At 34.6% G+C, this 14,506-nt stretch overlaps 2 protein-coding genes across 2 annotated transcripts; one reads left to right on the top strand and one right to left on the bottom strand.

Moving 5' to 3' along the window:
• The first annotated feature begins 8,063 nt into the window (after positions 1–8,063).
• Positions 8,064–9,427, top strand: LOC130940995 (uncharacterized). The gene is made up of 2 exons (XM_057869321.1): positions 8,064–8,309; positions 8,681–9,427. The coding sequence occupies exons 1-2, from the start codon at positions 8,148–8,150 to the stop codon at positions 8,783–8,785; spliced, it is 267 nt and encodes an 88-aa protein (XP_057725304.1). The 5' UTR covers positions 8,064–8,147; the 3' UTR covers positions 8,786–9,427.
• A 675-nt stretch (positions 9,428–10,102) lies between these two features.
• On the bottom strand, positions 10,103–12,735 carry LOC130940994 (CBL-interacting serine/threonine-protein kinase 10-like). The gene is made up of 2 exons (XM_057869320.1): positions 12,537–12,735; positions 10,103–12,157 (listed from the first exon to the last, which is right to left on the bottom strand). Exon 2 carries the CDS (start codon positions 11,818–11,820, stop codon positions 10,459–10,461), a length of 1,362 nt encoding a protein of 453 aa, XP_057725303.1. The 5' UTR covers positions 11,821–12,157; positions 12,537–12,735; the 3' UTR covers positions 10,103–10,458.
• Between the last annotated feature and the right edge of the window lie 1,771 nt (positions 12,736–14,506).

Raw genomic sequence — 14,506 nt, forward strand, 5'->3', positions numbered from 1 at the left:
GGAGAAAATGCGTAGATATGGAGAATGGTACTTACAACATAGCCACGTGGGAAGATTTCAAGAGGGAGTTAAAAAGACAATTCTTTTCTGAAAATGTGGTCTATAAAGCAAGAAAGAAGTTGAGGGAGTTGAAACACAAGAGTATGATTAGCGACTATGTAAAGGAGTTCATTACTCTCACGCTTCAAATCCCCAACTTAGCATCAGAGGATACATTGTTCTTCTTCATTGATGGACTCCAACCTTGGGCAAAGTAAGAACTACAGAGAAAGAATGTTAAGGATGTCGATGAGGCCATTGTAGTGGCCGAATCACTCACTGAGTATCATAGGGGAGACTCTAAACCCAAGTCTTCCTCCAAGTCTAGTTCTATTAAAGGTGGGGGAGACAAAGGAAAGATTTTCTCAACCAAGAAGGAAGAAAAATACTCTTGAAAGAAAGAGTATGAAGAAAAGAAGAAGGCTTTCGTGCCTAAAGGAGGATGCTTTGTGTGTATTGGATCTATCCAACTCATGAATGCTGTGAAAGGCAAAGAGACAAGCACCACAAAAAAGAAAGGCTTAATGTATGTCAAAGCTTTTATCAATAAAAAATCCGTCTTGGCTATGATCGATACTGGTATTACACACAACTTCATCACACCTGATGAAGCAAGGAGGCTTGGGTTGAAGATCACCGAAAAGAATGGTTGGTTCAAACTCGTGAATACCAACGGTGAACCCCTTAAGGGAGTAGCAAAAGGGGTTGAGATGACTCTTGGTTCTTGGAAGGGTCTTATGGATTTCTCAATAGCATCCATGGACGATTTTAAAATAGTCGTCGGGCTCAATTTGCAAAGGAATGCAAATATAATACTTATACCATACTACAACATAGTATACGTCATGGAGAAAAGGTCTCCATGCATGGTCCTTACAATCTCAAGAGCTGAAGGAATCCCGATGCTTTCGACCATGCAACTCAAGAAAGGTTTCAAGAAGGGGGAGATGACGTCTTTCGCTCTACTACAAAAAAAGTCAACATCCGAAAGAGAAGCTGTTCTCCCTAAAATCAATGAAGTCCTTGAAGAAAAATAAGGATGTGATGCCTCTTGAGTTGGCAAAACAACTACCACCTAGGAGTAAGGTGGATCACAAGATTGAATTGGAGTTAAGAGCAAAACCACCTATCTCAAAACCATATAGGATGGCAACCATTTACATGGTCGAAAAAGATATTGTGGATACCATCAAGGAAGGGTTGCATCATGATCCATTAGCCAATAAGTTGGTAGAGTTGGCTAAAGAATGTAAGACCAAAAGATTTTAGCTAGAAGATGACATTCTCTACACTAAAGGGAGAAGACTATACGCCCCTAAATGGGAAAATCTAAGAAGAAAATTAGTGAAAGAATGCCACGACACCAAGTGGGCTGGTCATCAAGGTCAACGAAGGACCTTGGCACTCATTGAATCTTCTTATTATTGGCCTCAAATGAGAGATGAAGTGGAGAGCTATGTGAAGACTTGTATTGTATGCCAACAAGATAAGATTGAAAACAAGACACCAAGTGGGTTGTTGGAACCTCTACCTCCATCAGAGCGACCGTGGGAAAGTGTTTCTCTAAATTTTATCTCTGCCTTACCGAAGTCTGAGGGGTTTGGATTTATTCTTGTGGTAGTGGATCGATTTTCAAGGTATGCTACATTTATACCTGCCCCTACTGACTGCACTGCAGAGGAAGTAGCACGACTATTCTTCAATAATATGGTGAAGTACTGGGGATTGCCTAAGAGCATCATTAGTGAGATCCACGTTTCACAGGACGACTATGGACAGAGCTGTTCAAACTCCTTGGGTCAGAGCTTCATTTTTCAACAAGCTTCCATCCTCAAACCGATGGACAAATTGAGAGAGTAAATGCCTTACTTGAGTGTTACTTGAGGCATTTTGTAAGCGCTAATAAAAAGGACTGGACAAAACTCCTCGACATCGCTCAGTTCTCATACAATTTGCAAAGGAGCGAGTCCACAGGAAAGAATCCATTCGAGATTGTGACTGGATAACAGCCGCTTATACCACACTCTCTTTCTTCCTCTTACTCAGGGAAGAGTCCTGAAGCTTATCATATGATTAAGTCATGGGAAGAACAAGCAGATGTCACTCGTTCTTACCTCGACAAAGCTTCCAAGAGGATGAAGAAATGGGCAGATAAGAAGAGGAGGCAGCAAGCTATCAAGTGGGAGACAAGGTGATGATCAAACTTCTTCCACAGAAATTCAAAACCTTTCACAAGGTTCATAAGGGTTTAATCTGCAAATACGAAGGGGCATTTCAGATCATTGGACGTGTTGGAAAAGTTGCTTACAAAGTACAACTCCCTCCTTCTATAAAGATCTACCCGATCTTCCATGTGAGTATGTTTAAACCATATCTTGAAGACCAAGATGAACCGAGTAGAGGTGACTCGAGTCATGCTCCGCCCGTGGTGATTAGATCCTTTGATAAAGAAATCGAAGAGATCTTAGCTAATCGCATCGTGCGGCAAAGAGGAGTACCACCAAGTATCCAATACTTGATTAAGTGGAAAGGACTCCCGATAACCGAAGCTAGCTGGGAAGCTCGTAAAAATCTGTGGCAATTCCAAGAACAGCTAGAGCGCTTTTATGAACAGAACGCGATGAGGACGTCTGCGCATTAGGTGGGGAAGAATGTCACGGTAAATTTTAGAAAGTTAAATTTAACAGTATTTGTATAATTTTCTAGAATATTTGAGAATGCTCTAGATGGTTCCGAAACATTCTAGAAGGTCCCGGAATACCCTAGAAGGTTCTAGAAGACTTTGAAAGGTCATAGAGTATTTTAGAAGAGTGTAGATATATATAGAAGTATTAATAGTAGTATGGAATAATCTATAAGTGTTCAAAAAATAGTAGTATGATAGATATTTCAGTGATCATTGTGAAAATAGAGCCTTTCAATAATAGACCTAAATAAAGTTGGATCTTCAAAAGCTGAGTTGCGGTTGGATTGAAGCTTAATTGAACTTACCGTAGGAGTAATGACTCCTTTTGAGTGTTGCATACCTGCCTTATTTAATAACTCACCAAGATATTTAGATTGATTAAGAGAAATCGGAGAAGAAGAATGATGAACAACCTAGATACCAAGAAAGTAATTCAAATCTCCTATGTAATTATGTAATTGTAGAAGCAATTTCAATATCATCATTACCCGTTACTAACATATCATCAACATATATGAGAATGTAAGTGAAAGAAGTAGATGTTATTTTCAGAAATAATGAAGGATCACTTTGAGTACAAGTAAAACCAAATTTTTGTAAAGTGATAGTAAGTGTTAAATACTAAGTTCTTGGAGCTTGTTTGAGACTATATATAGCTTTATTCAGTTTGCAGATCAAATGAGGATTAGTGTATTGAAATCCTGCAGGTTGAATCATATATATTATTTCTTATAATTGTCCATTTAAAAAGATATTGTGAAAATCGAATTGATTGATTTTGCATCCATTAAAAAGAGAAATAGTCAACACTATTCGAACTGTAACAGGCTTGATGATAGGTGAAAGTACTTGATCAAAGTCAATACCTGGTGCTTGATTGAACCTTTTAGCAACAAGACAAACTTAATGCCTAACAATATCTCTTTTGGAGTTTTTCTTGAGTGCAAATGCCCACTTACAGCTAATCACTTTCTTATTGGAAGGAGGTGGAACAAGAGTCCAAAGTTTGGTGATAAACAAGGGCCCTATATTCAAGAAACATAGCCTCCTTCCTCTGAAAAATGTGAAGAGATGTCTTAATGAATTTAGGGAGAATTGTTGTAGGGTCAATCTGAGTTGAAGAAACTAATGCAGATAGCGTCTTTGGTTTCAAGTTACTTGTTTTGGAACATGTTAGCATAAGATGGTTATTAATAACTGATATTGTAGTATTAAGTGATGAAAAGGGAAGATCAATATCTATAGATGATATAGAAATAGGATCAGGTGAGGTGTTACTCTTATTATTAGAATTAGAATTAGAATTAGAATTAGAATTGGAGGTGATAAGATGAAGATATGGATTAGAAGTGTATTTAGTACTATGATGTTGAGAAGAAGTTTGATTAGAAGAGTCAAGATTAGATGAAATAAAATTAGGATTGACAGAAGAGGATGGAATAATAGGAATTAAAGGTAGCAGTATATTAGCAAAATCAGAAGAAGATGCAGATACAGGAGAAGTATAGTTGAAAAATTTAGAACCTGAAAATTTTGTCTCGTCAAAGATAGCATCTCTAGAGACATAAAGCTTACCATCCTATGACATACACTTATGTTACGGCCTGGCCCAAAAATCGCACGAGTCGGTCCGACCCGATCTCTACCCGACCCGGTCACGTGCCTTCCAACCGACCCGGACACGCGTCCTGTACGGCACACACGCGGCTGCAGGACAACGTCCTCGGAAATATGGGCCTGTCCTCGTCTTGGGGCCCGCTACTGACATGTATATAAGGGGAAGATTGGCTCTTCCCCCGAGGTACGTCACTTTCCACATCACTCCCCCTGCTTGCACGATTTCTGACTTAGGCGTCGGAGTGTCTTTGCAGGTGGCCCCCCCTCGTCCATTCACTAGCTCAAGTGCTCGTCAGCTCGCCTAGCCCGCTACCAGCGCGACCCGAGCTAAGGCATCCTCGCCCCTTCACTTGCATACCCGACCTGTCCGGAACCCGATTACCGAACAACTTATAACCTTTTTTATTAGTAGCATAACCAAGAAATATGCAAGGATTAGACCTGAACTCCAATTTGTGAGTATTATAAGATCTTAAATATAAAAAATATAAGCACCCAAATATTTTGAAAAAAGCATAATCTGAGACTTCATTAAAGATAAGTTCATGTGGAAAAAGATGAGAAATGACAGCAGATGGCATTCTATTAATGAAAAAAACAAATGTTAAAAATACTTTATTCCAAAAAGACAAAGACAGAGAGGTTGTGGCTAGCAATGCTAAGCCAGTCTCAATAATATGTCTATGCTTTCTCTCAGCTAAACCATTTTGTTGTAGTGTATAAGAGCATGATAATCGATGCAGAATGCCTTCTTAATGAAGAAATTATTTAAATTCGTTAGAGAAATACTCTCTTTCATTATCAGTCTGAAGTGCTTCAATGGAATAGCTAGTTTGTTTTTCTATGAAGTTTTTATATTGTTTAAATACCTGAAAAATTAAGATTTATGTGTAAGTAAGTACATACTAGTATGCCTAAAAAAAATCTATAAATGATACATAAAATTTATATCCATTGTGTGATGTGATTGGGACAAGATCCCACACATCAGAAATTACTAATGCAAGAGAGTAATCATAATCATGAGAAGATGTAATATAAGAAAGGCAGTGAGATTTAACCATACAACAAAATTGACAAAGTGAATTATTATTAATATCTTTTTAATAAAAAAAATACACCTTCCAACTATTGATTTGACTATTGGCAAAGAAGGATGGCCAAAGTGTTTATAATATACATATAATGAAACACAAGAAGCAACTAAAGCAGTGGGATAGTTAGACAAAGATTCATGTTTAGGGATGTAAATTCGTTCAAAATATGTATAAGCTTTTATCAGCCTTGTTTCGGAGAAGAACTTTTTTGGTACTACTTTTCATAAGTCAAAAGTTCAAAAAAGTTACTTTTGAAACTTTCCAAACGGACCCTAAATCTGGTGTAGCATAGGGAGAGTCTTTAGTAGTAACAAGAGTGACAAGGGAATGATATTCTTCACCTAACCCATCAAGGATCACATTAGTGTACTCTAAATCTATTAGTGGAGTTCCTACAGCTGCTAAAGAATCAGTAGTTTTTTTATCTTCAGGAGATAATCAACATTTGATCCATCATTCTTGATAGTCTTTAATTGAAGTTGTAGTTGTCGAGCTCTTGCTTTTGTTTCGGATGCAAAATAAGTATAAATTTTTGATCAAATTTTATGAGCAAAATGACACCCAATTACACGATGGTGAAAAGAAGAATCCATGAAAACAAATAATCAAGAAGTAAAATTATAATCATATGTACGCCATTGTTTGTAGGTTTTTTATTCTGACTTGTTAGCTTCATCTTCAAGGGAATCATATCTCTTGGGAATCTTTTCTTTTTCCAGATGTTATTGTAGTTCTTAGCCGTAGATAGTGAGTGTAGCAATATGACTCTATGTCAAAAAATTGTTGTCATTGAGTTTTTCAACAAGAGGTACTGAAAAAGGTTTGTGTGCACCTGTATTGGAAATGATGGGTGAGTCTTGTACCAGTTTTGGAAAATCTTCTGGTGTGATATTAGCATAACTTGAGGAGCTTGAGAAATTATGATCAATTATAGATCAGTGGAGCTCTTGATACCATGTTTGAATATTAAAGATAATAGAGAAAAATTGAAAGAAAGAAGAAGTAGAATGTAGAGAGTAGAGAATGAAAAAATGAATATTCTGTGTTATTATTTTTAGTGATAAAAATACAAGTATATATATTGATACTGCATAATTTAACACCAACTCTAACCGAATGAATAATCTTCTAACAAACTTGTAACTGACTTTTATTAAGAAATTTTTTTAATTAATTTTGATTCTCCTAACATTCACTAATTTTAAATGGTTCTTTTTTTAGGTTTGGGATGCATTTTTTAATATGTTTTAGATGTTTTTTTTCTTATGTTTTGAATAATTTTTTTTTATAAAGTTTTGGGTGATTTTTTTAATAGTTTTGGATTTTTTTTAGCTTTTGAATATTCTTTTTCTAATATTTTTGAATGTGTCGTTTTGTTAAATTTTAAATTTTTTAAAATAATTTTGGATATCTCTTTTTTATTAAATTTTTTATATTTTTTATTATGTTTCAAATATTTTTTATTAGATTTTAGATATTTATTTTATAATAATTTTTTATTTTTTTATTTGATTTTAAATTATTTTTATAATAATTTAAATTCACATTCTCTCCTAAAAAAAATAAATATTAAAAAATGTCGGTTTCAATTTTTTTCTTAATAGATTTTTTTGTACTAATCGACTATAGTTGATTACCTTCATAGTTAATTACCTAATAAAGTTGATAAAAATATTATAAGTCAAAATTGGAAAACAACCAATAACTGCGCATTTGCGTATTTAGCTGACTTTAATACACATACATGTGTCGCGTATCGCATGCTTTGACATTCCCACGCACTTAGTTTACTTTTTATATAACATGCCTGAATGTGTCATGTTAATAATAATAAATACATTTTCCCTTTAAATATTACTATTTATTTAGTAGTGACTACTAATTGGTAGGATGTGCCTAATCCTTGAACAACTCTTTAATGTGGCCGTTCTCCTTTTAAGAAAAGTTAAAACTAAACTTATCTCTTAATATCTTATTGTTCAGTAAATAAGTTCCATTAACATTGAAAGTTCCATCATGTGTGATGAGTCGATCATCACAGCATCACATACCTATTATTTTATGAGGACTATTAAACTAAGTATTCTTACAAATAATTAAACGAGTAATTAAGTTATCAAAATATTTGAAAGACTAATGTGTAAAATTGAAAAGTATTTCTAGATAGATAAATCGTACTTTTACCAAATATATAAATATATAATATAATGTCTTGTTCTTTACAAAATTTCATGCCAATAATCAAAGGTAACATATAAAGTGTCGAGAAAAAAATTGTTCAAATTACAAAACGTCACATTTCTTGTAACCAGCTAATTTTTTTTTTAATTTAATAACATCGTAAAAAGAATGTTTCATTAAAATTGATTATTGAAAATTTGTATTACTAATAAATGAAAGTAAAGTATTTGTAGCAAGTTTAAGTGTACAGTTGTTGATAGTTGACGCAGACGAAAGCAGGAATGACCAACCACATGGTTTTATTTCTTTTGGACTTTACTATTATATTATTATTTATTTAATTACATGGTCCACAACTACTCCATCTACTTCCATTATTCTAAGCTTGATTGCAATAAGAGTAAGCATCACTTTACCTCTTCCATTGATTCTTTCACACGTTCATTACCAGTCATTAATTAGTCACACATACTCTCTCACACACACTCACAGTCAGAGAGAGAGAGAGAGAGAGAGAGAGAGAGAGAATGTGTCCTTTGAGGGTGATTCTGATATTCTTATCCGCCACTCTTGCCGGCTTCTTCCTCCTCAGAAACATTAGATCTCAGCCTTCACAATTGGACAATCATGATGATGATGATGATGATTCAACACAAAATTTACACTCTTCTAACTCTTCTTCTTCCAAGGTTAGTTTCACTTCTAAACATTACTCTTCTATTTATAGTTCCAATAATTTTGAGATGGCTAAAGTATATTGTCTCTCAAAATTTGTCAAAAATTTTAAAATAATTTAGACCTAATTTAGCAGTAATGCTTGACAATTAGGAACAAATAACAGAATTTTGTGTCTGCCTTGCTTGAGTTAAAAATTGTCCTCGTGAAATTATTGCTAAATTGCTTCTAAACTTCTTAAAAATTTAGGTGCGGTGATACATTTGATATAAATCGCAAATTTTTAAGACAAAATTAAAACAAATTAAAATTTAGGGCTTTGAACAAAAGATGTACTTTGCCCTTTTGAGATTAATTGTTATAACGTTTTGTTTGTTATTATCAGATTGGAAGCGCTATAAATTCAGGGTTCTGGACTTTGGTTGACATGGCTAGTGGTCGTTACCTTTGGAAGCACAGGCACTTGGTCTCTTCAACTCAATCCTCCTGATGCCTCTTATGTTCTTCACCTTCATTTGGATTTGTATGTAATAGGGTTCTGCTCTAAATTGGTCCTTATTGTTAACAATTTCATATCAAGTTGTATATGCTATATGAATGGTCTGATTTGATGCCTTAATCATATCCAATGAAATTGTTTCCAGTAAATTGGTTAAGGAATTAAGTTATGGTGTGTTTGTGAGTTGAAATTTTGAAGAAGAATGGAGACAAGAAAAGTGTTCAATTTAAAGAGTAAAGTTATAAAATACTCAGCATTACTGTTTTATAAATAGATAAGAAAAGTGTCCAATTTGATTGGTTTGTGAAAGGTGTGATATTGAATTATATAGTCTAGATTATATGAATATGAATAGGGTTTAAGATTTTAGTGTGGCTTGTGATGGTAAATTAGGTATTTATTATTTTTGTTCATGATGGTACTGTAGCAGTGCAGAGTTAGGGGAGAACAACTTGGTTTTCCAAACATAACTTTCAAATGAGATATTGATAAGTCCAAAAAAAAAAATGAGATATTGATAAGCAAAGCATGTAAAGAACTAAAGATCATCATCAAAAACTTGGTCAAATTGTTTTTGATAAATGACAATTTCTTTTCCCGAATTAGAAGCAGGTACTAAAAATCTCTTTGGAATATAGTTTTCCTGTTAACTTGTTTCTTTCTATCTTTCGGATTAGCATTTTCTATATAAACCTTCACCAGGGAAATGGAATTTGAACCTATTTATCTCTGTAAAACTGAAAATAAACTAGAGAAGCAATATTGTTACACTGCTATCTTTGTGATATATTTTGAAAATTTTCCATCGTTTTGCATTTCCTTGATGATTGGTTCTATTTCTCATCAGTTGTGTATTTGGAATGAAATGTACATTTTACAAAGATTTTGATTTTAGCTTTTCGCTTTCTAGAAATGGCTTGGCGGTGAAAATGTAAAAAGGGAATGCAATGTGATCAAGAAAAGAGGAGGTTGTTTATATCAACTTTACCCTCATCATGATTGCATCACTTTTATCTACTCTTTAGCTAATATATCATGTAAAACTTGCAAATGTTCCTAATCATATCACCATTCCTTACAAGTAGAAAAGTTGCTACAACTATTTTTGTTATAACACACTTCAAGAAAAACCTAGAATACAGTTTAGCAGTTATCTCTTACGTTTTCCATTTGAACATAAGTCCGCGTTCAACTAGCATTAAATCAGAGATATAGAGCCATAACCAAGAGCCCTTTAATCTGGAATTTTAGAATTGATTTCCATGAAGATCTATCTATTAATGACTTGCATCTGAAAGAGGCTTGAAATTGGAAAGAACACAATTAAGGTCAGTTATTTATATAATAATATTTAATTCCTTCGAAACAAACCTTGAATAAAATAACAGAAGATATCAGATAGCAAGACCGAGAAATATAACTCTTCCCAAACAGAATTCGAGACACATGAGAACAAGAAGCATGACATATTGAAAATTGAGAATCATTTTATGACTGAGTTCCTTGCTACAGGTAGAAGGCAGGTCTTAGTATAATGATGGAGTTATTGTATTATAGCCATGAGCTCACTAGTTCAAACTTTGTACATATACTCTGCTCCTCGGATCCTATCAGGCAGGGGACAAGGGTGAGAGCCTTGCACCCTTGGCCGCGGCCGCGCCTTCTTACTGCTCGTCGTTCTCATGTATCAGTTGTGCCGACTGTTGTGATTGCTCTTGTTGATTTTCACCTTGCCAAACCCAAACAATGTCCTTAAGGGCAGGCCTTATATCCTTATCCATAATTTCTTGATATTCCATTGTGTCCCCATTGGATTTTTTCACTTCCACCAAATGGAAATATGGAGTAACCTCAAAGATCTCAGCATCCAGTGATAGATTCCCCTTCCTACCTTCTTTGAGTCCCTCTAATTTCAACAAACCAGCAGCCTTCTTCTTTATCTTCATCTTTAGCCGCTTCGCGATTTCTTCCAACCTCGATATGATGACGGGTGCCAGCTGTCTGGAAGTAAACCTTGCTTCCCTTTTCTGGAAACTGTCTTCAAAGAATCCATTAAGGTTGAAGCCAGAGGACAGGCTTATGATATCAAAGGCGTTTATACTCGTAGCAGCCGGCTCTTGATTTGATTCAGCCACTGCATTATCACCTTCATTGTTTTGATCAGCACAATTTGTGATGGACTTGTTTTCAACTTCAAGCTTTTTCTGTCTAGCATTTGGCCCTTTCCTAAACCAAGATGACTCCCTGATCTTAGCTATGGTAGCCCTATTTTCTGGATCTGGATCCAACATCTTGCACAATAGCCGCCGGACATTGTTCGGGAACCAACTCGGACAAATGAATTCGCCTTTGCTTATCTTTCTGTACATCTCGATCAAATTTGAATCATGAAAAGGGAGATACCCTGCCAACAGGACAAAGAGAACTACTCCACAAGACCAAATATCAGCTTTTGTACCATCATAACCTTTCCTTCTAATGACTTCAGGGGCAACATAGGAAGGAGTTCCACAAGTTGTATGCAGCAATCCGTCCTTCCTTTTTGATTCGGCCAACGCACTCAACCCAAAATCCGACACCTTAAGATTCTCATTCTCATCCAACAGAAGATTCTCCGGCTTTATATCTCTATGGTATACACCTCGACTGTGACAAAAATCGACTGCATTCACTAGCTGCCTAAAATACTTGTAAGCAACTTCTTCTTTGAGCTTTCCTTTGGCCACAAGGTCAAAAAGCTCGCCACCTTTCGCATACTCCATAACAAAGTAAATCTTGCTCTTGGTGGCCATGATCTCAAGAAGCTGAATTATATACGGATGACGAACCAACCTCATAATAGTTACTTCCCTCTTAATCCGCTCGCATTGCCCAGTTCTAACAACTTTATCTTTGTCAATTACTTTGATGGCCACACTCTGGTTAGTAATCGCGCTCCTTGCATAGTAAACCTTGCCAAAGGTTCCTTGGCCTAGTAGCCTTCCCAATTCATATCTTTGCATCAAGGTATTTGTAGAGCTATCCATTGGAGAACCTTGAATTTGAAGTATGCTAAATCCTCTGCCAGATAATAAATACTATATCCTTTGCTACTTCGAAGAGAATGCAAAATGTTTAAATAGAGAAAGAATCAAGATTCAACCGTCTTCGCACAAATCATGTACAAGCATAGCAGGCAATACCAAAAATTTTGCGTGCCAATTTTGCATCAATGAATAGTGAATCAGCAAATTCAGCAAGAGTAAAGACAGAACCTTCTGGATCTCAGAGTTAGGGTTAGAAACAGAGAACATCTCTCAGCATTCCAACCAGTGTCTATATGCCAGTCACAACTGAAAATTTTGTGAATTTGATTTTTTCAATCTGAAACACAAATCAGCATATATATATATTCAGAATTCAGAATCGCTTATATCTAGTGAAATTTGAATCAGAAAACGAAATTCAAGGAAGAATGTTCAAACGATAAATAATCATGGCAGAAAACAGTCAAAATAGGTCAACAAAATCTACAAAAAAAAAAAGACTGAGCCCACCACAAAATCAACAATTCTTTTGATGGCTAATTAGCTTGAAAATCAGTATGAATCAATTTTTATGGCTAAATAGTTTAAGACTTACATACTGAAATAATGATCAATAATAAGGAGCAGTTTTCATTTCATGTTAAATCAATAAACTGAAAGAGTCAGAAACTTGCAGAATGAAGACACAAAAAGAGAATCAACATCAACATACATACCTTAAGAATTAGGGATAGACATGAGCACAGGCAGATAGGCACTGGTTGGTGGTATTGAATAATGTTTATGGCACCAACTCAGAGGAAGAGGCAAAGATATGATATAATATAGATAGAAGTTTGATGTATTAATGAATTAATGGACAAAAATGCTTAGTTCATAGTTGATATGATATGATAATGTATTTAACCGGGTTATTGGTTGGTATTTGGGCAAAAAATAGAACAAAATCGAGTGTCTGGAAAGTGCAAGTGGGGCCCTCAGAGTGACACGTGTGAGGCTAATAAGGGTCCTGTGAAGATTGAAGAGAGAGCCGAGTGCAGGGCTGCTTCGTGAAGAGGCCAGCTTTGTGGTGATCAGCTTGTGATGCGACGCGTCATGGTTGCCACGTGGCTTCTTTTTATGTCTCGTGTTTACTGTTTAGCTTTGCTGCTTTAGAGATGCATTAAACGTGACCATTTATGAGAAGAGGACAGAAATGTGCACTTCCCATCTTGCAATTCGACCTTCTTTCCTAGTTTCCACCATGACCAATCTTTTCTCATCATTTTAATATCTTCAATTCTCTTTCCTTTCCCTTTCTTTCTTTTTTTTCTCTGATTATCTTACAGACATTTTTCTATTTTCTAATATTTCTTTTATGGCACCTACTCTAATAAAAAGAGTAAATGATAAAAAAATTAATGTAATTAATTTTAAATTCTTAAAAAACAAATTTAATTAAAATATTTTTAAAGAATAATTTAAAAAATAATAATTTTTTAGAAATAATTATTTGACTATTTACTGTTAATAAAAATTTTATAAAAATATTTATTTAGCTATATTTTAAAAGCGTGATTTTGTTACGGAAAGTCTACTAACTAGGTCTGTAGGAGTTAGTAAGTTAGACTTATAAATAAAAAAGATTATTACTATGAATGGAGGAATTGTCTATAGTGGAGGAAGTACGCTTTTTATTTTTAATATTGTAGCCGGAGTGGAGTTAGACGCCGTTATGGGAGAGGGAGGGGTATCACCAGATTGTGGTGTCAATATACAACCAATTCGGACCCTCCGAGTTTCAACACACAGCCAACTCGCACCGTCCGAATTCCAACATGCAACACGTACCGTCCGATTTCCCTCTCAGCACACTCACCGTCCGATTTCTTCACGGAAGGACACGCGTCGCGTTGCAGCAGCTCCCCAATTCGGTGCCCTTAAACCAAACACTCACTCATGCATTCACCCCTCTCACCATCCAAAAACATCACTCTTCCAACTTTCATTTTCAAGCTGAAGCCCCCATTGTTCTTCTTCTTTCTCCTCTCAGCTCTGCATGCTTGAATACATAAAAAAATGCAAAAAAAAAAAAAAAACTAAGGATGTTGATCGACCTGAACTTCATGTTATGCATTATCTCAGTCATTTCGATTATGTAAGTTTTTTTTAAATTTTTTAAATTTTCTTATTTAAAATTATTAATGTAAAATATTTATTTCTTATGATTGTTGTTATTAGAAGTGCAAATTCGAAATATCCATAGAATAGAATGATTATTACTATTTTTTAGCATTTATATGTATTTTTTAAAATTTTTAGAATTTTTAGAATTAATTTTTAATTGTAAATATTATTGTTAGTGAAATAATTATTATTATTTTGTTAGTTTGGGACATTTTTAAATGTAAACTCTGTTAGGTATTTTCTCATAAAGCACGTAAATTTTATTTGTGAATTTTGAATATTTTGTATTATAGTTATGTTTTAATATAAATATAAGCAAATTAAAAAAGGGAGCCCCAACGGTTCAATTTTAATTGTAATTAATATTGAAAATAGGTTTAATTTTTTTAAATTTTTTTAAATTATTAACTATAATTGTAATGAATGAAGGTAAATGTTATTGTTGTTGTTGTGAGAAACTATTAGTCTTAGTTTGGGAAACTATTAGTTGGTATGAATGATGTTCCAAAAAGAATTTAGG

The sequence above is a fragment of the Arachis stenosperma genome, chromosome 7 (genome assembly GCF_014773155.1).
Source record: "Arachis stenosperma cultivar V10309 chromosome 7, arast.V10309.gnm1.PFL2, whole genome shotgun sequence".
NCBI classification, from domain to species: domain Eukaryota; kingdom Viridiplantae; phylum Streptophyta; class Magnoliopsida; order Fabales; family Fabaceae; genus Arachis; species Arachis stenosperma.